The following is a 27571-nucleotide window of genomic DNA, read 5'->3' as shown; positions in this document are numbered from 1 at the left end:
ACTACTTTCTCTACACACTACGCATGGCAGCGCTACATAATCGGGAACGCTCTGTGGAGATTTGATGGAAATGGTGAGTTGGCAACGTATTCTGCCATCAAACCCATCCTTTTGTTTCAAGTTTGAACACACTGCATTCCAAAGCAGATGTTTTTGCTGCAGTGTCCAGGTTCTACCAGGTGCCCTATTACATGTGGCTGTTCCTAATTCCACATTATAGCAGCGTACTGTATATAGACTTAGCCTGTACCATGTGTCTGCCTTTGCATACGTTGTATCACTCTAAGGCAGATCACCAGTAATGTGGAGAGAGAGATTTTGATGATCTGCTTTTTCAGTGACCTTTGTGGTAATAGGTGAGAAGACAGATGATTGCTTAGGTTATCTAGGTTAGCAGTGCATTACCAGTGATCAAGATCTACACTGAGCTGCCTATTGTCAAAATGAGCTTTTCACATTCATAGCTAGGGGAGCCCTTTACATGGTATCTTAGATTATCCTTAAGGCTGCTGAAAGTACCACTGCTAATATACATCTGTTTTGCACCAGGCAGGGAGGTGAGGATCAGTGTGACATCTTTTTGCACCTGACAGTACTTCATTTTCCTGTACCCATGCACCCTGAACTCACTGTGCCAGAAGCTGCCAACCTCTGTTTTCCACTGCAATGACTTTATTGGCTAGTGGTAGGATTACACTGATGCAGCAGGACAAACTGCCTACTGTGCTCTGGAGAGTCTGACGCACTGTCTTGATGAGCTTAAACGTGGGGGAAATTGCACGTTACAAAACCAGCTTGTTTTATTCCCTTTTGTTATATGATGGAAAACATTCCTAGCTTATTTGCAAAGCTGTTAGTTTTTCCAAATCAGTTCCCCCAAAAGCAAACAGGACAGCAGAGAAGACAGCAAGAAAAAGAAAAGGCCAGCCCCTCCTTAAGATCAGGCAACACGTGGGTGGTGATTGTTGTCAATTCAGGAGAGAGATGGCTCTTTCCACAGGCAAGCAGTGTCCCCTTGTGGCCCCTCTGTCGCAGTGCGGAAGGTTGAATCAAGAGGTGAGGCCCAATTCTTTCCAATTCCCACATGATAAGGAGTTCCTCTCTGTCCAGCTGTCAGGTCCAGCAGGGACAGGATCTGGTGAGCAGGCAAGGATTTATATCCAGGCCTATCTAGGAGGTGCTGTTAGGCCTAATAAGTACTGTGGCTTGAAATTCAACAGACTATGCCTTCATTAGACTCCCAACTTGGAACAGAAAATAAAGAGAAGCAAATAAAGGGAGCAAACAAAACTGATGAAAAGCCCCTCCTTCAAAGTCTCTCTCTATATTTCATATTTTTTCAGTTTGTGGAAAATTATCTAGATCCAATTGCCAGCATTGGAGGATTCAGCTCTACTGGCCTGCAGAGGTCTGCAGACAACCGGAAGATCTGTCTACAAATCTGCCTGATCTTCTATTGGTCTTGTACACGGTGGATCTCAGGCAGTTCCACCCGTGTGTGCTTGCTGTAGGAAGCCATGTAACACAGCTTCCCGGGGCTTCTTCTTTCCTATTATTAATTATTTATTAATGTACGTATAATTTTATTTATTATTTTATTACGTATGTATTTGCGTCATGGTAGCGTCCAAAGGCCCCAAGGTGAGCTGAGGCCTCTTAGTGCTGTACAAATATAGTGCAGATGGTTCTTTTTGAGTCAATGCAAGGTCGGTGGATCTACAACTACACAAATTCACCAACCAACCACCTTATGTAGTTTTGACAAAGAAGCACTGTGCATCTCTGAGGCTGTATTCATCCCACACAGTGTGTTTGATAGGCAGTATACAAACACAGAACAAAAAGACTGTAAGACAGACAACAGGTAGATACAACAGACAGACTGGGGGAGCACAAGGACACAAGTTTACCATAGTCTCTGCTCTACCAAGTGCCCTGAGCCAGGCATTTCAGTTCAAAGGAGTCACTGCACTCTGAGACTTGCCTGTGCACCCCAGGATTAAGGGGACTATGTCCGTGGTGACCTTCAACCTTAATCTGGTTCAGTGGGAGCACTAAATGGCTAGATGTAACTTTCTTTGAATTTAATCAATACCAGTTCAGAATTTGATCAATATCAGTTGATCAATATCAGACAGCTGCAGCTGCACAGGAGCCAGCAAACAGAGCTGTAAACAGGGGAGTTTGAGTGGGAGTTCTGTTGGAGGAGAAGGTATTTGTGTGTGCTTGGTTTTGTATTGGTAGTATTTGTATGTGTAGAGGTTTGTAGGGGCTTTGTGCTGGGAGAGAAGCTGAGCCCTGATTAGGGGGCGGGGCTTCACTGACTAGGGGTCCTATAAAGGTAGCAGCCAGTCAGGCAGCGGCACAGGAGCCAGCAAACAGAGGAGTTTGAAAGGGGAGTTTGTCTTGCGGTGCTTGCGTTGGGTTTGGTTTTGCTGTGGGTGGTGGTGTTTTGGTGTGGTTTGTGTTTCCCAGATTAACAGGATTTAGGTGGGAAGGATATGACAGATACAGAGGTGGCAGTGGGAGTGACCCATGTAGCAGAAGACACAATGAAGATGACTGGATGTGGAAGCTGTGGTATGTACATGATCCTGGAGGGGGCACCTGGTAAGAGTTTTGTCTGCATGAAGTGCCGTCTGATAGAGCTGATGGAGGAAAAGATCCGAGGTTTGGAGATGCAGGTGGAAAGTCTGGTAGAGTTTAGGAAGGGGTTTGAGCAGATTATGGAGCAAAGACATGAGGTATCTGAAGGGAAAAGCTCAGACTTGCAGATGGAAGCAGGACTAGGGAATTCTGAGGGGAGACTGGGTGAGGAAAGTGGTCGGTGGAAGCATGTGACTAAAAGAACTAGGCAGAGGAAAAGACGGGCTAGTGAAGGAGAAATAGAGCTTAAGAATAGGTTTGCAGAGTTGGAAAATGAGGAAGGGGCTCAGCAGGTAGTCACTGAAGGTGACAGGGCAAGGAAGAAGAGAAGAGAGGTTAGTCCTATAGGAAAAGGGGAAGAGTTAATGGAGATTACACCAAATATGAGCCCCAGGAGGATACAGGATGGGTTAAAAAGGATTACAAGGGAGAATGGGAATGGAAAGAACTTGCAGCCAGAGGGAACAGGGGATAGACTGGAGAATAGCACAGTCACTAGGAAAAGGCAGGTCTATGTGATTGGGGACTCTTTACTGAGAAGAATAGATAGGCCTGTAACCAGAGCTGATCCAGAAAATAGGAGGGTGTGCTGTCTTCCGGGTGCTAAGATACGGGATGTAGACCTGAGGTTGATAAGGATTCTAAAGGGAGCGGGAAAGAATCCCCTAATTATCCTTCATGTGGGAACAAATGATACGGCTAGATTCTCGCTGGAAAGTATTAAGGGAGACTATGCTAGGCTGGGGAGGACGCTTAAGGAAATTGAGGCTCAGGTGATCTTTAGTGGGATTCTGCCTGTTCCTAGAGAAGGGCAACAAAGGTGTGACAAGATTATGACTATCAATAGATGGCTTAGGCAGTGGTGCTATAAGGAGGGCTTTGGGATGTATGGCCATTGGGAGGCATTCATGGATAGAGGACAGTTCTCTCGGGATGGACTTCATCTGAGTAGGGAAGGAAATAGACTTCTAGGATGGAGGCTGGCACAACTGATTAAGAGAGCTTTAAACTAGGAATTTGGGGGAGATGGTTGGGAGATGTCCAGGTAATCTCCACGCCAGAATTAAGCATAGAGTGGAAAGAAAATGAAGTAAGAGTGGATACAGCTGTAGGTAGGAGGAAGGGCAGTGTAGATACAAGTCTAATAGGTTATACTGGTAGTAAAATAACCGTGCCTAATAGGGTACAGAATGTGAGTGAGGCTAAACAGCAAAAATTAAGATGTTTGTACACTAATGCAAGGAGCCTAGGTAACAAAATGGAGGAACTAGAGTTACTGGTGCAGGAAGTGAAACCAGATATTATAGGTATAACAGAGACCTGGTGGAATAGTAGTCATGACTGGGCTACAGGTATTGAAGGGTATGTGCTGTTTAGGAAAGACCGAAATAAAGGTAAAGGTGGTGGAGTAGCACTGTATATCAATGATGAGATAGAATGTAAAGAAATAAGAAGCGATGAAATGGATATGACTGAGTCTGTCTGGGCAAAAATTAAATTGGGGAAGAAAACTATTAGAGCCTCCCCTGGGATAGTGCTTGGGGTGTGCTATAGACCGCCGGGATCTAATTTGGATATGGATAGAGCCCTTTTTAATGTTTTTAATAAAGTAAATACTAATGGAAACTGTGTGATCATGGGAGACTTTAACTTCCCAGATATAGACTGGAGGACGAGTGCTAGTAATAATAATAGGGCTCAGATTTTCCTAGATGCGATAGCTGATGGATTCCTTCAGCAAGTAGTTGCTGAACCGACTAGAGGGGATGCTATTTTAGATTTGGTCTTGGTGAGTAATGAGGACCTCATAGAGGAAATGGTTGTAGGGAATAATCTTGGCTCAAGTGATCACGAGCTAATTCAGTTCAAACTGAATGGAAGGATTAACAAAAATAAATCTGCAACTAAGGTTTTTGATTTCAAAAGGGCTGACTTTCAAAAATTAAGGAAATTAGTTAGGGAAGTGGATTGGACTGAAGAATTTATGGGTTTAAAGGTAGAGGAGGCCTGGGATTATTTTAAATTAAAGCTGCAGAAGCTATCGGAAGCCTGCATCCCAAGAAAGGGGAAAAAATTCATAGGCAGGAGTTGTAGACCAAGCTGGATGAGCAAGCATCTTAGAGAGGTAATTAAGAAAAAGCAGAAAGCATATAGGGAGTGGAAGAAGGGAGGGATCAGTAAGGCAAGCTACCTTATTGAGGTCAGAATATGTAGGGATAAAGTGAGACAGGCTAAAAGTCAAGTAGAGTTGGACCTTGCAAAGGGAATTAAAACCAATAGTAAAAGGTTCTATAGTCATATAAATAGGAAGAAAACAAAGAAAGAAGAAGTGGGACCGCTAAAAACTGAGGATGGAGTGGAGGTCAAGGATAATCTAGGCATGGCCCAATATCTAAACAAATACTTTGCCTCAGTCTTTAATAAGACTAAAGAGGATCTTAGGGATAATGGTAGCATGATAAATGGGAATGAGGATATGGAGGTAGACATCACCATATCTGAGGTAGAAGCGAAACTCAAACAGCTTAATGGGACTAAATCGGGGGGCCCAGATAATCTTCATCCAAGAATATTAAAAGAATTGGCACAAGAAATTGCAAGCCCATTAGCAAGAATTTTTAATGAATCTGTAAACTCAGGGGTTGTACCGTATGATTGGAGGATTGCTAACATAGTTCCTATTTTTAAGAAAGGGAAAAAAAGTGATCCAAGTAATTATAGGCCTGTTAGTTTGACATCTGTAGTATGCAAGGTCTTGGAAAAAATTTTGAAGGAGAAGGTAGTTAAGGACATTCAAGTCAATGGTAAATGGGACAAAATACAACATGGTTTTACAAAAGGTAGATCGTGCCAAACCAACCTGATCTCCTTCTTTGAGAAAGTAACAGATTTTTTAGATAAAGGAAACGCAGTGGATCTAATTTACTTAGATTTTAGTAAGGCGTTTGATACGGTGCCACATGGGGAATTATTAGTTAAATTGGATAAGATGGGCATCAATAGGAATATTGAAAGGTGGATAGGGAATTGGTTAAAGGGGAGACTACAACGGGTCCTACTGAAAGGTGAACTGTCAAGTTGGAGGGAGGTTACCAGTGGAGTTCCTCAGGGATCGGTTTTGGGACCAATCTTATTTAATCTTTTTATTACTGACCTGGGCACAAAAAGTGGGAGTGTGCTAATAAAGTTTGCAGATGATACAAAGCTGGGAGGTATTGCTAATTTAGAGAAGGACAGGGATACCCTACAGGAGGATCTGGATGACCTTGTAAACTGGAGTAATAGGAATAGGATGAAATTTAATAGTGAGAAGTGTAAGGTCATGCATTTAGGGATTAATAACAAGAATTTTAGTTATAAGCTAGGGACGCATCAACTAGAAGTAACGGAGGAGGAAAAGGACCTTGGAGTATTGGTTGATCATAGGATGACTATGAGCTGCCAATGTGATATGGCTGTGAAAAAAGCTAATGTCGTCTTGGGATGCATCAGGAGAGGTATTTCCAGTAGGGATAAGGAGGTTTTAGTACCGTTATATAAGGCACTGGTGAGACCTCACCTGGAGTACTGTGTGCAGTTCTGGTCTCCCATGTTTAAGAAGGATGAATTCAAACTGGAACAGGTACAGAGAAGGGCTACTAGGATGATCCAAGGAATGGAAAACTTGTCTTATGAAAGGAGACTCAGGGAGCTTGGCTTGTTTAGCCTAACTAAAAGAAGGCTGAGGGGAGATATGATTGCTCTCTATAAATATATCAGAGGGATAAATACCAGAGAGGGAGAGGAATTATTTAAACTCAGTACCAATGTGGACACAAGAACAAATGGATATAAACTGGCCACTAGGAAATTTAGATTAGAAATTAGACGAAGGTTTCTAACCATCAGAGGAGTGAAGTTTTGGAATAGCCTTCCGAGGGAAGTAGTGGGGGCAAAAGATCTATCTTGCTTTAAGATTAAACTCGATAAGTTTATGGAGGAGATGGTATGATGGGATAACATGGTTTTGGTAATTAAATATTCATGGTAAATAGGCCCAATGGCCTGTGATGGGTTTTAGATGGGGTAAGATCCAAGTTACCTGGGAAAGAATTTTCTGTAGTATCTGGCTGATGAATCTTGCCCATATGCTCAGGGTTTAGCTGATCGCCATATTTGGGGTCGGGAAGGAATTTTCCTCCAGGGCAGATTGGAAGAGGCCCTGGAGGTTTTTCGCCTTCCTCTGTAGCATGGGGCACGGGTCACTTGCTGGAGGATTCTCTGCTCCTTGAGGTCTTTAAACTACAATTTGAGGACTTCAATAGCACAGATATAGGTGTGAGGTTTTTTTTGTAGGAGTGGTGGGTGAAATTCTGTGGCCTGCGTTGTGCAGGAGGTCAGACTAGATGATCATAATGGTCCCTTCTGACCTAAATATCTATGAATCTATGAGTTGATCAGTTGAAAGGTTTGGTGGTCAGTTACAAGGGGTATATCCTCTCGAAGGAAAGAACACTTTGCTTTCACCACTGTGCTGAACTCTGCTTGATCAGAAAGTGCATGGTCACAAGCAACAGAAATCAGAATTGGGTCTGCTGCATGGCCAGCACATGTACAGAGGTTGGTAAAGCTGACTTTCATGTCTCACTTCTGAAGTGGGATATTGGCTTCAACTAGTTTAAATGACTACATTGAGCTATTTATCTCTTTCTGGTGAAGGCCACTTGCATTCCATATCCTTCTCCAGTAGTGACTGTAACATATGCCATTTTTAATATTAAGAGGACACTGACAGGGCTGTTAGGGCTGTAACTAGATCTAGCAACTTTCTGTTCAGTTCATGGGTATGAATATTCACTTGCATTTCTTAATATCCCTCTGTGCTACCTCCCTGCTTCATTCTTGTGAGCAGGCAGGGTACTGAAATACACAGGATATTGCCCTTGGAGTAGGCTGGGCAGAACCCTGGATTGGTAGGATATGTATGCTTGTGCCCATCAGAGACAAAGCAAGTGCCCTGGGTGTGTTGCTGGCAGGTTGCCCAGCATGATGATTGAAATAGTTTAATAGGAGTGTGGCCCTTGTCTTGGAAGGCTGATAAATTTTAGGAATGAAATGGACATTTTAAAACATATTATTTTGAGGGTAGAATGTATTTTCAGTCACCAGCCTGGAGAGGATCCATTCAGTTTCTAATACCTGTTCATTTGATTTTTTTAATAGGTGATAGTAAAGTGATTATTTCAGTTCTCGTGTCTGTTCAGGGTCAGGTCCTAGGGTCTGGCAAGAAGTGCTCAGAGCAAGTCAGGAGTTGGGGGAAGGGTGCAAAGGTGACTTTAAGCCAACTTTGCATTTCCCTGAACTTGGGGCAACTCTGTGCCAGGCTGGTCAGTAAGTGCAAGTTAGAGCAGCCTAGAGACCAGCATGGTAGACAGATGCACCAATATCGGGGAGTGCAAAGGTGGCTTAAAGCCAGCTCTAACTTCCAGTGGCTCCAAGAAGTTATTACAACAGCCAAGGATCACTTAGGTGTAAGAGAACTACATTCCGTTTTCTCTGGCCATGACACCTGTGCTGGCTGAAGATGGGGGCAGGGGTGAAGTGGGAGCTGTTATGGCAGCTCTATGCCACCCACTGATCCCTGTATGTTATGGTGGTTTCTCATGTGGTTGGCTTCAGCTGCTCAGCCCTGGTAAAGTGGTGAAGTTTTACCTCCATGTCTTCAGACTTGCTCTGAGCAGGATTACTCAACAGGCTGTAGAAATGCTAACAGCCAGTTTAGTGCTCCCACTGTTGCTAATTCTGGTAGAGTTGCTAATTGCTAGTGGGAGAGTTCCCTAAAATCCTCTGTGTAGTCACCATTTGGTAGACCATATCTCAGTCTTTTCCACTTCGGATACATAATTTGTTTCATCGGGTATTCCGGAAATATTCTTAATCAATTTTCATTGTAAACCTGTCTGACAAACACATTTAAAAAAATCAAAGTATACTAAATTGATCTTCAGACTAAATCAATTATTTATGTAGTTTGTCATCTTTTTGATCATAATTGTTAAATACAATGGTAGATTTTTTTAAAATGATGTTAGTTTTGTGGAACAGTCCCTGCCTACATTTTATCTAAAGTACATTTGAAAAATCTCGAGGGACATGTTAAAAAAAAGTTCAACCAGTTTAATATTTTCATTAACAATAAACATATAGTTAATTCCCTGTAAACAATAATATTTGTTTCGTTTTAGGGAAATATTTTGCTCTTGCTATCCCAATACATGAAAATATCGAACACAGTTTTCAAATTATTGAGGAAAAAATACTTTTGAGCACAAAAATTACATTTCCGACCAATAATGTGTGAAACCAGCTTTGAAATATTGGTGCTAGCTCTGTTGCTGCAGTTGAGAAGCAGTTGGGGGCGTTATTTGGATGCTGCCGCATTTCATTTTGTGGTGGTGTAATCCAGCCAAAGGAAAAGAATGGAGACAAGTAGAGAAATATATCCTAAAGGAATTCATGTACATAACTATTGTAGACAAATAGATTTTGCACATGAAAATTCTGCACATGGAAGTGACAGAATCTATAATCTGTCTTGTCAGGTGTTAGTGCACCAAAAGTGCATACATAGGGTATATGCATAAAATCTTATATGTGCCAAATGGAAGTCATAGTCTGAAAATCAGGCTCCAAGTGTCTCCATTTGCCTTGCTCTTAAATTTATTTTTCCTTTTTCTGTTTTGGCCTTCCGTATTCTCTCACTTCTTTCAATCCCAGCCCATATCCCCTTTTACCCAAAACACTCTCTTTTACCCAAAACACTCAGGTCTCTGCTTCCTGATCCTAAATCACAACTCTTTGTCACCCTGACTTGCCTTCCCCAAGCTCTTTCTCTCCTTCCATTTGGGGCCCAAATAAAAATAACATGAGGAATCTGATTCCATTGAGAGGGAGGACATTTTTAGTTTGTCCAGCGTTTATTATTCAGTCCCTAATTATTTTATGTTCAGTTTCCATTAATTAAAATATCTGTTAGCAGCAGTAGATAATTTCACACATTGAAAATAGGATCAGTGTTTTTTAAAAGTATGAAATATGAAAATAAAATGATGGCAGGCATGTGTAGACGTTCTAAATGGCTATCTACCCCATTGAAAAATCCTGTTGAATTTATTATTCAGGGGCTGCAGGATATAGTGTTTGATAGTCAGTAGATGACATTCTCTCTTCAGCGTCAGTATTGGATCAATGCTGTGACATGTTGTTAGGGCGCACTGTGTTTTTTTGAAGAGGTCATCTTTGGATCACTCGATGATTGCCCTGTTCTATTCATTCTCTCTGAAGCACCTGGCACTAGCCATTGTCGGAAGACAGGATACTGGGTGAGATGGACTATTGGTCTGACCCAGTATGGCCGTTCTTATGTTCGGAGGAGATATGGAAAACTGAGGTCTTGACCTCCTGTGGTCATTAAATTCCCATGGTACTTTTCACAGGAGAATGTGAATGTGTCCCCTGGTCCTCCCTCTCCCTCCCCAGCGTCCCACCCAAATTCTAATTGGGCACAATCTAACTACTCAAATCACTCCTTCAATTTTAATTGTATATGTGGTTTTCTTTGTTGCTTTCAGCTATAAATTATATAGTGTTGCTGTGTGCTGTTAAACAGCTGCTTCATTTCAGTAGAGGATGATATGAGCATTGGGTATCGTTAAAATTTGAGAAGAGCAGAATGAAAGGCAGTATATAAAGGCAAGTTATTGTTGTTATTCAAATGTTAGTTTCCTTTCTACCAAAAATGACTGTAGTGTTTGTTAAAAATTCGAGGCAAGAGTAAACACGTTTCTAGCTCTTCTCAAACCTGGAAAAATTGGATGAGGTATTTTTTTTGGCCAGTTTTATTTGTTGTGAGAATATTTTCAGACAGTCCTTGTCTTTAATTAGGAGCTGGCAGGCCTAGGTGAGAAGTTGGAGCTCAGCATTTCATAACTTTTGTATTTCTGGAGAGGTGCTGAGCTCTGAGAGATGAAAAAGATGAGATTAGGTGATGAAGAAGAACTATATTTTTAGTACCCCTAATATTTCATCGGTGGGCAGCATTGGCAAGGATCTGTTGTGTCAAGGTATGCAGTACTAATGCAATCTGTTTGCTTGTGGGGACTTTCCTTTAATAAAGCTTAATGTGAAGCCATAGGCGCCGACTCCGTGGGTGCTCTGGGGCTGGAGCATCCACGGGGAAAAATTAGCGGGTGCTCCACACCCACCGGCAGCCAAGCTCCCCGCTCCTCGCCTCCTTTCCCCCCCCACCCCGAGCACGCAGTGTCCCCGCTCCTTCCTCTCGCTCCCAGCGCTTCCTGGCCCCCTGCCACCTAACAGCTGTTTGGCAGCGCTTAGGACTTTCCGGGAGGGAGGAGGAGGAGTGGGGATGCAGCGCACTCAGGGAAGGAGGCGGAGAAGAGGCAGGGCAGGGGCGGGGACTTGGGGGAAGGGGGTGAAATGGGGATGGGAAGGGGGAGGGGATGGGATGGGGACTGTGGGGAAGGAGTGGAATGGGGGTGGGGCGAGGGTGGTGCAGGGCCAGGGGCGGGGGAGGGGGGGAAGTGTCGAGCACCCACTGGGCAGAGGGGAAGTCGGCTCCTATGTGTGAAGCTGAACCTCTCAAGTTCCATCTCTTTATGCATCCTTGAGTCCACTGATTTGAACATCTGCCTTAGTTTTTCTGCAAGAGATAGTTCCAAAGTGTAATGCCAGGTCTTAGCCTGCCCACTCTCCACTCTGAATTTTGACCATATATACTCATCTGGACATCATGAATCACGCCTGATTCTGTAATGGGCTCAAACTGGATCCCTGAATCTGAGCACCCTTGGGCTTGTCTGTAGTTGCTGCTGGCATTTATATGTTGTTTTCTTTAGTTTTGCTACACTGCACTTTGTGGATCTTGTTTGTTATGGGACTGCTGTGGTGGTGGTGAATGAATGGGACCTGTAGGTAGAGTCATGCACAGGGTTGTGTGTACAACATGCTGATCCATTGTTTCCTGATCCATTATGTGGTATGGACTTCAAACTGAACAAAGCTAGCTTTGATTTTAGGTAGTGTCTGGATTCTTGACCCAGTGGTGTAGAGAAGTGCACATTTCTTCTCTCTCTGCCACTGAGGCCCTTTGTGCCAGAGAGGGGAATGTCCTCAGAGGGAAGGCAGGCATGTTAGTACTACTGCCCTGCCTTAGGGAGTATGCCAGGGTGGGATAGATTTAAGTACTACCTGGGGTTGCATAGGGGGCTCAGGGCAGGGGGTTGGGGTATAGGAGGAGTGTGGGGTGCAGCAGAGGGTTGGGGTGCAGGAGGGGGTGCAGAGTGTAGGAGGGGACTCAGCACAGGTTGTAGGGGTGTGGCAGGGGGCTCAGAGTAGGGGCTTGGGATGCAGGAAGGATTCGGGGTGTGGGCCGCTTATCTCGATTGGCTCTGGGGTGGCAGCGGTGCACAGTGGGGCTAAGGCAGGTGCCCTGGCCCTGTGCCTCTCCTGGAAGTGGTCAGTATGTCTGGCAGTAACTAATGGGGTGGGGTTCCCCATTCCCAGCCAATGGGAGCTGTGAGGGGCGGTGCTTGTAGGAGAGGGCAGCACACAGAGCCTTCTGCCCCCACTTCCCCCAGGGGCCGCAGGAGCATGGTGCCAGCCGCTTCTGGGAGCAGCACAGGGCCAGGGCAGGCAGGGAGCCTGCCTTAGCCCTGCTGTGCCATTGGGCTGGCAATCCCGCAGGCCAGATTGAGAGCTCAGACAGGCCGGATCCAGCCCGTGGGCCTCCCTTGACTTAGAGGAAAATAAGGAAAATCAACATGGATTTGTCAAGACAAAATCATGTCAAACCAACCTAATATCCTTCTTTGACACGGTAACAAGCCTTGTGGATGGGGGGAAGCAGTAGATGTGATATATCTCGACTTTAGTAAGGCTTTTGGTACTGTCTCACATAACCTTCTCATGAACAAACTAGAGAAATATAGCCTTGATGAACCTACTGTAAGGTGGTGCACAACTGGTTGAAAAAGCATAGTCAGAGAGTAGTTCTGGGCACCATACTTCACTAAAGATGTGGACAAATTGGTGCAAGTCCAGATCAGAGCAACAAAAATGATTAAAGGTCTAGAAAATACGACTTACGAGGAAAGATTGAAAAAATTGGGTTTATTTAGTCTGGAGAAGAGAAGACTGAGAGGGGACATGATAATGGTCTTCAAGCATGTGAAAGGTTGATTTAAAGATGAATGTGATAAATTGTGCTCCTTAACTACTGAGGACAGGACAAAATGTAATGGCCGTAAATTGAAGCAAGGGAGATGTAGGTTAGACATTAGCAAAAACTTCCTAACTGTAAAGGTAATTAAGCACTAGAACAAATTACCTAGTGAGATTGTGGAATCTCCGTCATTGGAGGTTTTTCAGAACAGATTTGACGAATACCTGTCGGTATGGTCTACATCCGTGGTTCTCAACCAGGGGTCTGGGGGCAGGTTTCAGGGGGTCCGCCAAACAGGGCCAGAATTATACTTGCTGGGGCCCAGGGCAGAAAGCCAAAGCCCTGCTGCATGGGGCTGAAGTCCAGGCCCTGAGCCCTGCCACTCAGGTCTGAAGCTGAAGCCTGAGCAATGTAGCTTTGTGGGGGCCCCTGTGGCATGGGGCCCCAGGCAACTGCCCTGCTTGCTACCTATTAACGCTGGCCCTAGCTTTTATATGCAGAAAAGCAGTTGTGGCACAGGTGGACCATGGAGTTTTTATTGCATGTTGGTGGGGTGGGCTCACAAAGAAAAAGATTGAGAACCCCTGGTCTAGATAATACTTAGGCTATGTCTGCACTTCAAAATTAAGTTGACTTAACTTACGTTGGCATACAGCTGCTGCAGTAATTACAGTAACTCCTCACTTAACATTATAGTTATGTTCCTGAAAAATGCAACTTTAAGTGAAACAATGTTAAGCAAATCCAATTTCCCCATAAGAATTAATGTAAATAGCGGGGGGGTTAGGTTCCAGGGAAATATTTTTTTGCCAGACAAAAGGCATTATGTATTGGAGGGGTAGCCGTGTTAGTCTGGATCTGTAAAAGTGGCAAAGAGTCCTGTGGCACCTTATAGACTAACAGACGTATTGGAGCATAAGCTTTCGTGGGTGAACACCCACTTCGTCAGATGCATGTAGTGGAAATTTCCAGGGGCAGGTATACATATGCAAGCAAGAATCAGGCTAGGGATAACGAGGTTAGTTCATTCAGGGAGGATGAGGCCCTCTTCTAGCAGTTGAGGTGTGAACACCAAGGGAGGAGAAACTGCTTTTGTAGTTGGCTAGTCATTCACAGTCTTTGTTTAATCCTGAGCTGATGGTGTCAAATTTGCAAATGAACTGAAGCTCAGCAGTTTCTCTTTGAAGTCTGGTCCTGAAGTTTTTTTGCTGCAGGTTGGCTACCTTTAAATCTGCTATTGTGTGTCCAGGGAGATTGAAGTGTTCTCCTACAGGTTTTGTATATTGCCGTTCCTAATATCTGATTTGTGTCCATTTATCCTTTTACATAGGGACTGTCCAGTTTGGCCCATGTACATAGCAGAGGGGCATTGCTGGCACATGATGGCCTATATTACATTGGCGGACGTGCAGGTGAATGAACCAGTGATGGTGTGGCTGATCTGGTTAGGTCCTGTGGTGGCGTCGCTGGTGTAGATATGTGGGCAGAGTTGGCACTGAGGTTTGTTGCATGGATTGGTTCCTGAGTTTGAGTTACTATGGTGCGGTGTGTAGTTGCTGGTGAGAATATGCTTCAGGTTGGCGGGTTGTCTGTCGACGAGGGCTGGCCTGCCTCCCAAGGCCTGTGAAAGTGAGGGATCGTTGTCCAGGATGGGTTGTAGATCACCGATGATATGTTGGAGAGGTTTTAGCTGAGGACTGTATGTGATGGCCAGTGGCGTTCTGTTGGTTTCTTTCTTGGGCTTGTCTTGCAGCAGGAGGCTTCTGGGTACACGTCTGGCTCTGCTGATCTGTTTCCTTATTTCCTTGTGCGGGTATCGTAGTTTTGAGAATGCGGGCAGGAGGCAGGGGAAGGAGGGGGGAGGCGCGCTGAGTCCTCGCTCCTCCCCCCTCCCTCCTGCCCAAGGCAATCAGCTGGCTTGCTGCATTTAGGAGGCAGGAGGGATGGGGGAGTAGCGAGGACTTGGCATGCAGGCTCCCCCTCCTTCCCCCTCCTGCCCGGGTCAATCAGCTGGTTTGCGGTGTTCAGGAAGGAGGGGGAGCCTGCGCGCTGAGTCCTCGCTCCTCTCCCTTCCCTCCTGCCTCCTAAACGCTGCAAGCCAGCTGATTGCCGTGGGCAGGAGGTGGAGGGGGAGGTGGGAGGAAGGTGTTGATCCACGGGGTCTGCTGGCAGGCGGAGGCGGTGGGAGGGAGTGGGGGGCGTAGGGAGGCTGCCAGCTGTGGAGAAAGCAGGCAGCCAAACAACGTAATAGTGGAGCATTGCACAACTTTAAATGAGCATGTTCCCTAATTGATCAGCAACGTAACAAGGAAACAACGTTAACCAGGACGACTTTCAGTGAGGATGGCAAAGAGTCCTTTGGCACCTTATAGACTAACAGATGTATTGGAGCATAAGCTTTCGTGGGTGCATGAGTGAGGAGTTATTCACTCATGAGGAGTTACTGTACATTGCTTGTGCATGTCTACTTTGTTCCTTGTGTCAGTGGTGTGTGTCCTCACCAGGAGTGCTTGTATGGATTGTACTGTCAGTTTTGGGCATTGTGGGATGGTTCCTGAAAGCCAGTAACTGTCCACATAAGCAGTGCAGTACTACGCTGATACTGCATCAACCTAACTACATCAGCCTTGACTTTGTGCCGCTCATGGAGGTGGAGTTATTAAGTCCGTGTAGCGGGGCAGTTACATTGGTGGGAGCAAAATTTAAGTGTAGACGCTTCCATAGTTAGGTTAACATAAGCTGCCTTGCATCGACCTAACTCTGTAGTGTAGACCATACCTTAGTTCTGCCTCAGTACAGGGGACTGGACTAGATGACCTATTGAGGTCCCTTCCAGGCCTACATGTCTATAATTCCCATATTTAAAAGCTTCCAGTTATCTAATCAGCCAGAAGAACAATGTCATGTGACTTTGGTGACCCATCCTACTCTGTGAATAGTGAACCATTTGCAAACGCTCTACTACTTGAAAACTGGCCAGCAAGACAATTTGGTTAATACCTGTGACTAATTAATACTTTCACATACATCAGGATTCGTTTGCAAATAAACAGTGAACAGAAAAGAGGACTAAGCCCATCAGATAATTGATTCATAACAAATTATTTCACCAGCTCTAGTGTTAAAATTTATTTTTTTAAATATTTTTAAATGAAAGCAGGGAGGCCTAATTTCCTGATCTCTGGGAACTGCCTGTTTCTGATTCCTTCTTTGGCCTTGGGCAGAAGTCACTTAACCTCCCTGGGTGAAATCCTGGCCCCATCGACGTTAATGGCAGAACTTCATTGACTTCAGTGAAGCCAGGATTTCTTGCCTCAGTTTACCCATCTGTACAATATGAATTATAATAAGTTTGTTACCTGCCTCATGGGGATGTTGTAAGGATTTATTATTTGATGCTTGAATATTGAAAATGCAACCAAGAGTGGTTACTATTTTACTATGTCTTGTACAGCATTTCTATTGTGTTATTTTAAGGTAGAATTATCTCCCTTGTTTGTGATATTACAGGAATTAGAAGAAGCAGTCCACATAATTGTATGTGATTTGGTATGTTTTAGAAAAGGGGACTGAATTAGATACATGGTTGGTGACAAGTTCAATGTCTCTCACTTTTTTGTAGCTGTCATTGAAAAGAAGAGGGAGCAAAGACTTGCAAAAATCAGAAAAAAAGTCACAGCAGACACCCACTGAGGTATGTTGAAGTAATAACAGCCCAGATCCTCAGCTTGAGGCTTCTGTGGAGCTACCCCAGTCTACATGAACGGAGGATCTGGCCCTTTGTTTTTGTTGTTAGTTTTGACGTTTAGTATTATATCATACTGCTGTTTGGGAAATGGGGATCTTGGGCCCAAATCTGCAGTCTTGACAACTGACCCAATCCTGCATTGACAACAGTACAAGTGGACCTGTGCATTGACTGCAGTAGGGCTCCGCATGGGCTCAGAAGTCCAATTTGTAGGATCTGGGTGAAAGGCAAAACTCCCACTGATGTCAACAAGAGTTTCATCTGAATCAGGACTCCAGGACTTGGCCCTTTGGGTGCTGACTTTGAGATGCTTTTATGGGTCTGTTGCCTTATTTAACTGACTTTCAATTTTGGTTTTTCAGCCTGTTGGGTACGAAGATTAGAAAGTATCCTCTCACTCTCTTTTCACTTTCCACCCATCATGAGCCAATAAAATCTTAGTCTTTCATGAAAGGCTGCTGAAAACGTATGTTTTCTGGGAACAGAGCAGGCTTTCATAGCAAAGAAAGAAGGCTTTTTTGTCTTAATCTCATCTTCAGATGTAGAAAAATAATTGTTATAATCATATTTTAACTTCTAAAGTTATATTGCTTTTATTGTTAACCTTTTAATTTGAAGTTGTTTGATTTCAAGTGATGCTCTCTTTATTGACATAAAATTATTTTCATTTTTTTTTAAGGAGGACAATGAAGATCTGAAATGCCAGTTGCAGTTTGTTAAAGAAGAAGCTGCCCTTATGAGGAAAAAAATGGCTAAAATTGATAAGGAGAAAGACAGATTTGAACATGAGCTTCAAAAATATAGATCATTTTATGGGGATCTAGACAGTCCCTTACCGAAAGGTGAAGCTGGAGGACCGCCTACCACAAGAGAAGCAGAACTCAAACTTAGATTGAGATTAGTAGAGGAAGAAGCCAACATCCTTGGAAGGAAAATAGTAGAACTGGAAGTAGAAAATAGAGGACTGAAAGCAGAGCTTGATGATTTAAGAGGAGATGATTTCTCAGGAACAGCAAATCCCCTCATGGGGGAACAGAGCGAATCTCTCTCAGAGTTACGGCAGCATTTGCAGCTAGTTGAAGATGAGACAGAATTGCTGAGGAGAAACTTGGCTGACCTGGAGGAACAAAACAAGCGCATCACAACTGAGCTAAATAAATACAAGTACAAGTCTGGCACCCATGAGAGCTCGAGGCACCATGATAATGCCAAGACGGAAGCACTGCAAGAAGAGCTAAAAGCTGCCCGAATGCAAATCAATGAGCTCAGTGGCAAAGTCATGCAACTTCAGTATGAAAACAGAGTGTTAATGTCCAACATGCAGCGCTATGATTTGGCCTCTCACCTCGGGATCCGGGGCAGCCCCAGAGACAGTGATGCTGAAAGTGATGCAGGGAAAAAAGAAAGTGATGATGATTCCCGCCCTCCCCACCGCAAAAGGGAAGGTCCCATTGGAGGGGAAAGCGACTCTGAGGAGGTACGCAATATCCGGTGCCTGACTCCCACTAGGTCTTTTTATCCTACACCAACTGGGTGGCAGAAGAGCTTCACAGATCGGCAGCAGATGAAGGACATCCGCTCTGAAGCCGAGCGACTGGGCAAGACGATAGATCGTCTAATTTCTGACACGAGTACCATCATAACTGAGGCAAGAATTTATGTGGCCAATGGGGATCTATTCGGACTCATGGATGAAGAAGATGATGGCAGTAGGATTCGGGAGCATGAGCTTCTTTATCGAATCAATGCACAGATGAAGGCATTTCGGAAAGAACTCCAGACTTTCATCGACAGACTAGAAGTTCCAAAGTCATCAGATGACCGAAGTGCAGATGAACCTTTGTCAGTGAGTCAGGTAGTTTTTTACTTATTACAGCCTAGAGGTAAAAAGATACTGCCAAATAGTTTAAGCCTTTAATTTGCTCTATAATGCATTTCTAAATATCTATGATTTAATTTTAAATCCCCCAGTCCGTCACATGGGATTTGATCCTCCTAATGGAGTCAATGGGGCTACTCGTGTGAGTAATGACTATTCATGTAAGGAAGGGTTTGTAGAACAGGCTCCTCAACATTAAAAAAATAAATAAACAAAATACTGTAGATACTATTATCGTGGGAGACAGAACATTCTGGCTTTGCGGCAGTGTTTGCCAGAGTTGTTCTGACATCACCAATAATGTCAGTGCACAAATGTTCTTTGGCCTGAGGGAGTGAAATGGAAGCGTAATCTAGGTGATGACCAAAAACAAACTGTAGAATAGAATATAGCAAGTGCTTTAACAGATCAGATGGTTAATGAAGTATGGTGTACTGCATCTAGAGCAGGGGTTTCAAACTCAAATGACCATGAGGGCCACATGAGGACTAGTACATTGGCATGAGGGCCGCATCGCTGACCGCCCCCTCCCCCCGCTGCCCCGGCCCCACCCTCACGCCACACCTTCCATGAGGCCCCGCTCCTGCCCCACCTCTTTCCACCCCTTCCCTGCCCCCATTCCAACCCCTTCCCTGAAATCCCCACCCCAGCTCCACACCCTCCCTGCCCCCAGGGGGGGCAGGAGTGGTGTGGGGTGCAGCAGGCGGTTCAGGGCAGGGGATCGGGGTGCTAGAGGGGTGCGGGGTGCGGCAGGGGGCTCAGGGCAGGGGGTCCAGGTGCAGGAGGGGTGTGGGGTGCGGCTGAGAGCTCAGGGCATGGGGTCCGGAGAGGTGCAGGGTGCAGCAGGGGGCTCAGGGCAGGGGGTTGGGGTGGAGGATGGGTGTCGGGTACGCAGGGGGTTCAGCTGCAGCAGGGGTTCGGGGGGTGAGCTCTGGCCCAGCACGCACTAGGGGCAGGGCAGGCTCCCCACCTGCCTGTTCTGTCGCCGCGCTGCTCCGGGAAGCGGCCGGAACCTGGGGGGGTGGGGAGCACAGGGGTCTGTGTGTTGCCCTGGCCGAACCTCCAGGCACCGCCCCCCGCAGCTCCCATTGGCTGGGAATGGGGAACCGTGGCCAATGGGAGCTTCGGGGGAGGTACCTGGAGGAGTGGCCAGGGCCACCCAGGAGTGGCCAGGGCCAGACCCCTGTGCTCCCCGCCCCCCCAGGTTCTGGCCGCTTCCCGGAGCAGCACGGGGACAGGACAGGCAGGCAGGGAGCCTGCCCTGCCCCAGGTGTCCACCGGGCCGGGCCGGAGCTGCTCTAGGTAAACGCTGAGGGGGCGGGAGGGCTGCGGGGAGCTGGCAGGCCGCAGAAAGTAACTTCACGGGCCACGTGTTTGAGACCCCTGATCTAGAGTGAGTCAAGCCTATGCTGCAGCGCAAGGAAAAGAAACAAAAAACAACAAAACTCCTCCATACTACATGCGGTGTTATGCCATGCTGAATTCAAGGAGGTAATTCCTTCCTGACCCCTGTGACTATCATCTTATGCCCTTAAGTATAAGATTTAACTACCCTAATCTTAACATGAGTAACTTCAAATGTTGCTATTGGTCCTAAACTTCTCCAGACTTCCTAGAAAGTCTCATATTAGGTTATATTAACTTTGTACAGTACTTCTAGCCCTACAGTCAGAATTGTTGCCATGTGAAGCTGAAAGCTATTATTTCTTATTCATATGTTGACTAATTTAATTATTTGTTTCCTTGTATCAGAAAGTCACAGACAGAGTCAATTCCTGTCAGTGCACTGCATAAAATCAAAGTGAGACCGGATGCATTGCATCTTTTAACAAAAGGAAAAGACATTATACCATATTCTCATCCAGATTATGGGCCCGATCTGGCATTTATAATCATAGAATCATAAAAGGCTGGAAGGGACTTCAAAGAGTTAAGTCCAACCCCCTGTGCTAAGGCAGGACCAAGTAAACGTAGACCATTGCTGACAGGTGTTTGTCTAACCTGTTCTTAAAAAATCCAGTGATGGGGATTCCACAACTCCCTTGGATGCCTATTCCAGAGTTTAACTACCCTTATAGTTAGAAATTTTTTCCGGATATCTAACCTAAATCTCCCTTGCTGCAGATTAAGCCTATTACTTCTCATCCTACCATCAATGGACAGGGAGAATAATTGATCACGGTCCCCTTTATAACAGCCCTTAACATATTTCAAGTATGTTATCAGGTGCCCCCTCCCCCAGTCTTCTTTTCTCAAGACTAAACATGCCCAGTTTTTTAATCCTTTCCTCATAGGTCAGTTTCTAAACCTTTTCTTGTTTATGTTGCTCTCCTCTGGACACTCTCCAGTTTGTCCACATCTTTCCGAAAGTGTGGCACCAAGAACTGGTCACAGTACTCCAGCTGAAGCCTCACCAGTGCTGAGTAGAGTGAGACAAGTACTTCCCATGATTTATATCCAACACTCCTGTTAATACACCCAAGAATGTTGTTAGCGTTATTCACAGCTGCATCACACTGTTGACTCACTATAAACCCCAGATCCTTTTCAACAGTTCTGTCACCTAGCCAATTGCTCTGCACATGTAGAGCCCCTATTAATTTAAAAGGAGACCTGTGCATGGAGCATTTGAAGGAGGGGCTCACACTATGTAAGTAAAATTGATAACTTAGTGTTTTCTAAACGAACAAACAAATATGGTATTTAAATCAGTAATTTGGGGGCATAGCCCTGCAAGCATTCTGCATGCAGACCTTCCACTAAAGCCAATGGGAGATAAGCACATAGCACCTTTACAGGATTAGATCCTGCTTCACTGCTTAGTCTGTTGAAATGTTGAGGTTTCCTTTTTATTAATTAACTGTTCTCTGTGTCTTTGTATTTACTTTCCCAGATGTTCCAGCCTATCATTTTACTTATTCTCATCCTTGTGTTGTTTTCATCCCTTTCTTACACAACAATATTTAAACTTGTCTTCCTTTTTACACTATTTTTTGTACTGTAAACCTTTAATCATTTACTGTTCATTGTAGTATTATTTTCAGTTTGTTCATTTTGTCCACCCTCCAAGATAAGAAGTACAAGAGATATAGTTTCTGTAGTAGCCACTGCTGTAAAAACACTGAAGACTACTTGTTTGCAAAAAAGAACAAAACAAAGTGAAACAAAAACAAAAAGCAAAACCAAATCTAAAAAAGCCACCCAGTTGAATAAGAATTCTGCTCACCAAGGTATTCCAGGTAAGCTGATGGAAAATATAAAATATAAACTTTTTAAATTTTGTCTTAAGAAAATTGTTTTATACTTTTATAATAAAAATGTTCTTGAGAAAATTGAGCCAATTTAGCTAGTATTCATTCATTTTTACTTACTAGAATTGATTGGGTCATTTTGTTTTCTTTATTTCAAAATATTTGTATTGCAATCCCAAGTGAACAGTAAAATCACCTCCAGTGTGTATGTTACAATTGTTTTTCACTGCTTTTGTACATTTTGTGTGATGGTGGACCCATTTGATATTGATGTTTTTCACCACTGTGTGGTGTGGATTTGATGCTCAAATCCAAATGATAAAAACAGGAACTTTGCATTTAGTCTTCCTCACATATGTGACCTGCTCCCTGGCAGGAAGGGACATCCACAGCTTCTGTTGACATTGCTGAGAGTTGTGGATGCTCAGCACCGTTGAGGATCAGGCCTATAGAGTGGACTTTATATCCTATCCTGTTTGAGGTCCTTATCACTTCAGTGGTGAATGATAGGGAGGAGGTGTCAAAATTAGAATGATGTGTAATAAGACAGTTTTGTGTGAAAACATAGGTTGAGAGGTGGCATAGGGATAGGAAAAACTGCAATGTTCGCCTGGTCTATCCCTCTGACCCCATATTGATCAGCTCACCAGCCTTATCATGTCAGTCCATCTCTCTTGGCCACTTAACCCTAATTTGCCTCCCTACCTTACTGTAAGATCTGCTGGCTCACTCCACCCTGGCCTGACTTTTCACCTCCCCAGGTCTGGTTCCTGGCTCAAGGAGGAAGTCAGGAACTGGCAGCCACTGGAATTGAGTCAGATATGGAGAGCGAGCACATCTGGCAGAGGTAGAGCCCTCACTTGAAGAGTCCTATAAAGCTCAATCCTCTCCCCTGTATTATTCAACATGGGACACTGGGACAGCTGGTGGGGACAATATGGTCTGAAGTGACACCAGTACTCAGATGACACCCATTTCTACATCTCCTTTATGTCAGATCTAAACAACACCATCTTCCAGCTTTCTCTTTGCTTAGCTGAAATCAGCCCTTACATAAACAACAACTGACTAAAACTGAGCTCTGGTAAGATGGAGGTGATACTACTGGGAAGAGGGAAATGCCTCAAAGAATAGGCCTTCTCTGTAATGTACCCCCCACTAAGGCATCTGCTCTCAGGTTGTTAAATCAGTCTTCAACCCTGGAGTCTTTTGGACTGCTCACAGTGGCAAAAAGGCCACGTCTATCTGTGACCCATCTAAAGTTTGCAGCCCACCCTTTTGGCCATAGTGGTCCGTGCATTTCTGATTTTTAAGAGTGAGCATAGCAACTAAGTATTATCTAGGAATGAAGCCACACATCCTGAAAAAGCGTCAACTAGTATAAAATGTAGCAGCCTTTCTGCTTAGCAACATAGGTTGCCATGGACCTATCACAGCAGTGCTCTGTTATCTGCACTTGCTCCCAAATAAATAAAGTTCAGGTCAGTGTCTCTGTCCTAGTATTCAGAACCCTCCTGGGGATCAGCTAATTGAAGGAATGCCTTTTAGTGCTAGAGACTTAACTTTCAGAGGAGCTTGGACCTAACTTGTGGAATTCATTCCACAGGAGCTAAGAAAGTAGTAACTTCACAGAATTAAATGCAAACCTCATTTCTTTGATTGAGCTTTCTCTCAAAAAGCTCTTCTCCCATAACAACAAAAATAAAACAAAACAAACAATCAAAACCCCCTAACTATAATTTAATCAAGAAATTTACTTCTATCTTTTGTGAAGAAAGCAAAGGAAACTGTCTTTGTTATTTCTTTTTAAATTATTGAGAGGTGTGCAGATGCGATGGTAATGAGCACCACATAACGAGTAGGCCCAGGTTCTCAGGTCTTGGAGGACCTGCCAGGATGTTGCTAGAAAAAGTGACCTTAAACCATCTTCATATTTCTCAGATTCTGGGGAAGGATAGGACCTGGTCTGGTCCCTGGAGTAATTCAGAGGACCCTGAAGGCTTCTCTAATTCATGCCCAGTTGCCCAAGGGACCATTCCATCCATCAGAGATTAGTGGGGCTAGGGATGCTATGGCTAGATCATCTTTTCCCAAGGAACACTCATAATCTCCAAAGGGACATTCACTTATTGCTTTGTGACTTTTCTTATCCACTGAAAGGTCACTGAAGAAGAAAGCCCTCGCTTTTGCTCCCCTTCCCCACCCCCAATCAGGATTTCTCAGCACTTCCTGAGAAACTCCTATTTCCAGAGAGTTGCAATGCTGCAATTAAAAAAATATTTCTCCAAGCTAAAGCTTGTCATATAAAAAATTTAGCACAAAGGGATTTTTGTTTGTTTGTTTTTAAATCTCCTTTGAGGGAAAGATCAGTTTGGCATTTTTAAATGTTACCAACTCAATCAATAAAAAAGGAACATTCAGATCTGAGCCTGGAATGCTGGGCATGGATTTTAACTCATACCTTTCTGCATCGTTTATTTAATAAAAGTGCCTGATAAGGGCCTGATTCTAAATTCCCTCACCCAAGTTTAAATCCAGAATGAGTCCCTTGAAGTCAGTGGAGTCACTCGGCTTGCAATGGTGTGAGATCAGAATCTGGGTTAACTCTCAATTATCTTGATGTGTGTGTATCAGTGTTCCTGTAAAGTTATACCCTGGTGCAATATGTTTATTAATTTATAATGGTCCAAAATTCTTTCTGTAAACAGTATGACTGGATTTCTATAGGGGTTTTATGCTTTACAAAAACTATTTTTTTTGTATTCCTACTACAACAAATCATTCACACAGAACAGTTTTAATCCATCTGTGAAAGTTGTTTGCAGGGATTTGCTTCTACCTTGGAATTCAGCAGCAGCGATGGGTCCAATAATACCCTGAAATTGTGACATCTGAATCAAGAGGTGGGAATACCCCTGCATAGGACAGAGAATTTGTAACTCCATCAATTTCTCAGGATGCCTTCCTTTGCCTTGACAATGTCACGTCCACTTTTTCTGAACTGAGTTTAACTCTTTCAGTGCTCTAAGTTAGGCATTGGGAAAGCAGACCAGAGTCCAGGTTCCATGGAACTATGCTGATTTATATCAGCTGAGTATCTGCCCCAAACAGCTGAATATCATCAGCATAGCATATGGTACTGCAACCCAAATCATCTCACACTCTCCCTAGAGGCCTTGTATCGATGTTGAACAAGAGGGTTGACAGAATGAAACTCTGCAGACTAGGGCCTGGTCTACAATAGGAAGTTAGATCGGTATGTCTGCATATCTTGGAGGGGCAAAAAATCGACACTGCTGAGAGATGTAGCTATACAGTATGCCCTCACTATAATGAACCTATCAGGATCCAAGCCATTTGTTCGTTATAGCCACGGGTTCATTATAGCAAAAGAGCCCCGCTGCTAGGGTGGGAGGGTGGCTGAAAGCTCTTCCAGCCAGAGGCATATTAAGGTTTTGCCAGAGCAAGTGGGGGGCCCCCCAACCCCTTCCGCCTGCAGTCTTGCCCCCGTTCTAACCCTTCTGCCTGTGGCCCCGCCCACAGCCCCCACCCCACTCTGTCCCTTCTCCACACACAGCCCCATTCTGCCCCCCCACTGTGGCCCCACAACCTTACTCCTTTATCCCCTCCTCCCCCCATCCACTGTGGCCCCAAGACTGGCGAAGCTCCGTCCCCTTCCCCCACCATGGCCCTGGGCCACAGCAGGAAGTGAGAGCTCCCCCAGCCCTGAGGCCACAGCAGGGAGCTAGAGTTCCTCCAGTCCTGGGCCATAGGTGTAGTTTGGCTGCTATATTTGTGGGGACAAAGCGTGCCCATGCACACACGCATGCACACATCATGCCGAAGTCAGTCCCCTTGTTTCACTGGCTCTCACCCTCGGCCTACAGTGGTACCTGGGCTGTAAGTGCTGGGGGGGACAGGATGGTGCAGCGGGGGAGCCCCAGCTGCTGCTGGCAACCACTGCGGCACCGACTGCTGCAGTGATGTCCCTGTTCTGGCACTGCCGTTGTTGCCTCCCTGCTGGGGCCGCTGCTGCCCAGGGTATGCCACCCATTCCCGTATCCCTGTCTCTAACTCATCCCCTCCTCCTTCCTCTCCCCTTTTCTTCTCACCCTGTCTCCCTTGTTCTGCCCCCCACCCCACCCGCACACACTCACTGTTGTAGAGGAAACAGGTGAGCACTAGGACCCAGGAGGCTGTGTCCAGCTGCTGAGGCAGGACCCAGAGTGTAGGGAAAAATGTGCTCCATCCTGCTCTGTCTGCTCTCCATGAGCCAAAACATGCAGGGGGAAGAGGGGGACGATTCAGTATGGGAATGGCAAAGCCCATCCCAACCCTGGTGAGCAGAGCCAGGGAGAAGGGTTGGGGCATAGGGGTGCCAGTTTTTCCAGGGCCCCTGATTAGAGTTGCCAGGCGTCTGGTTTTCGACCAGAACACCCAGTCGAAAAGGGACCCTGGCAGCTCTAGTCAGCACCACTGACCAAGCCATTAAAAGTCCGGTTGGCGCAGGGCTGTCAGGCTCCCTACCTGGCTCTACGTGGTTCCTGGAAGCGGCAACATGTCCCTCAACCCCTAGGCGGAGGCGCAGCCAGGGGGGCTCCGTGCGCTGCCCCTGCCCCAAGCGCCGGCTCTGGAGCTCCCACTGACCATGAACCTGTTTTAGTAAAGTAAGCATTAATATTAGTCAACATGACTGTACACCATATCCTTAGATTTGATTAAAAATCTGGCTTTCATGTTAAAGGTGTCTGCATCATCATCAGCTTCATCATAATAACCTACCTCTCTATAATAAATTTCACCACAAAGGAAACCAATTCACTTTACAAGTTTACATAGGAATCACTTCACCAACCGTTGAAATGCAGGCACAGGTGCGGTAGAATGATACAGCTGTTTTAGCACCAAAATACTTGCAAACACTACCAGGCACAGTGCTCGTTGTCGTGAGTAGTCCCATCCAAGTAAATGGGACTATTTGTGGTAGAAAGGGCTACACACCACATAGTAATCATTTGAAGGACTGGTTCTTAAAACATGCACAGAAATGTTACACCACAGTTAAGGCAGGAAGTGAAATTAACATCTATTTGAAGCTGCAGAAGGAATTTTGGTAGGTAGAATGTAATTAACACAAATTTGAATTTGGGCAGAATGGTGGGATTAACATCCTGCTTTTGCGAAAAATGCCTTGGGATTTGACCACAAGGACCTTCTGTGCTTTATATCTGTCTGAAAGACAGCTCTTCCTGCAATACAGTGCCTCTGGAGCATTCATTCAATATTGCCTCAGAGGGAAGAGTCCCACTTATATAGGCCTAATTCTGATCCCACTTACAGTAGTGTAAATCAGAAGTGACTTCATTTTGAGAATTGAATCAGGTCCTGAATCATTAATGCTGCTCCTGAAGCACGCTTGAGTTTTTCCAAATGTCCCCTATTCTAGCACTGAACAGGTCTTACCCTACTAGTGAAATAATAACAAGATTACTAGGGCTGTCAATTAATCACAGTTAACTCAAGCGATTAACACAAAACAAATTAACTAGATTTTTTAAAAGTTGTGATTAATCGTAGTTTTAATCACACTGTTAAACAATAATAGAATACCAATTTAAAGATATTATAAATCATTTTGGATGTTTTTCTACATTTTCAAATATTGATTTCAATTAAACAAGAATACAAAGGATACAGTGCTCACTTTATATTATTATATTTGATTATATACATTTGCACTGTAAAAAAGATAAACAAAATAAATAGTATTTTTCAGTTCACCTAATACAAGTACTGTAGTACAATCTCATTATCATGAAAGTGCAACT

At 44.6% G+C, this 27571-nt stretch overlaps 1 protein-coding gene across 1 annotated transcript in view; it reads left to right on the top strand.

Annotated features, from left to right (window-relative positions):
• Positions 1-21496, top strand: part of MTCL3 (MTCL family member 3) — a 43373-nt gene extending 21877 nt beyond the window's left edge. The window contains exons 4-6 of the mRNA XM_077811735.1: positions 16488-16559; positions 17293-18468; positions 21386-21496. Of these exons, the coding sequence (XP_077667861.1) occupies positions 16488-16559; positions 17293-18468; positions 21386-21496 (1359 nt within the window). The remainder of the gene's footprint in view (positions 1-16487; positions 16560-17292; positions 18469-21385) is intronic.
• The last annotated feature ends 6075 nt before the right edge of the window (positions 21497-27571 follow it).

This window comes from Eretmochelys imbricata, chromosome 3 (genome assembly GCF_965152235.1).
Source record: "Eretmochelys imbricata isolate rEreImb1 chromosome 3, rEreImb1.hap1, whole genome shotgun sequence".
NCBI classification, from domain to species: Eukaryota; Metazoa; Chordata; order Testudines; family Cheloniidae; genus Eretmochelys; species Eretmochelys imbricata.
Note: the sequence above shows the minus strand (reverse complement) of the source record. Positions and strands in the feature narration are given on the sequence as shown.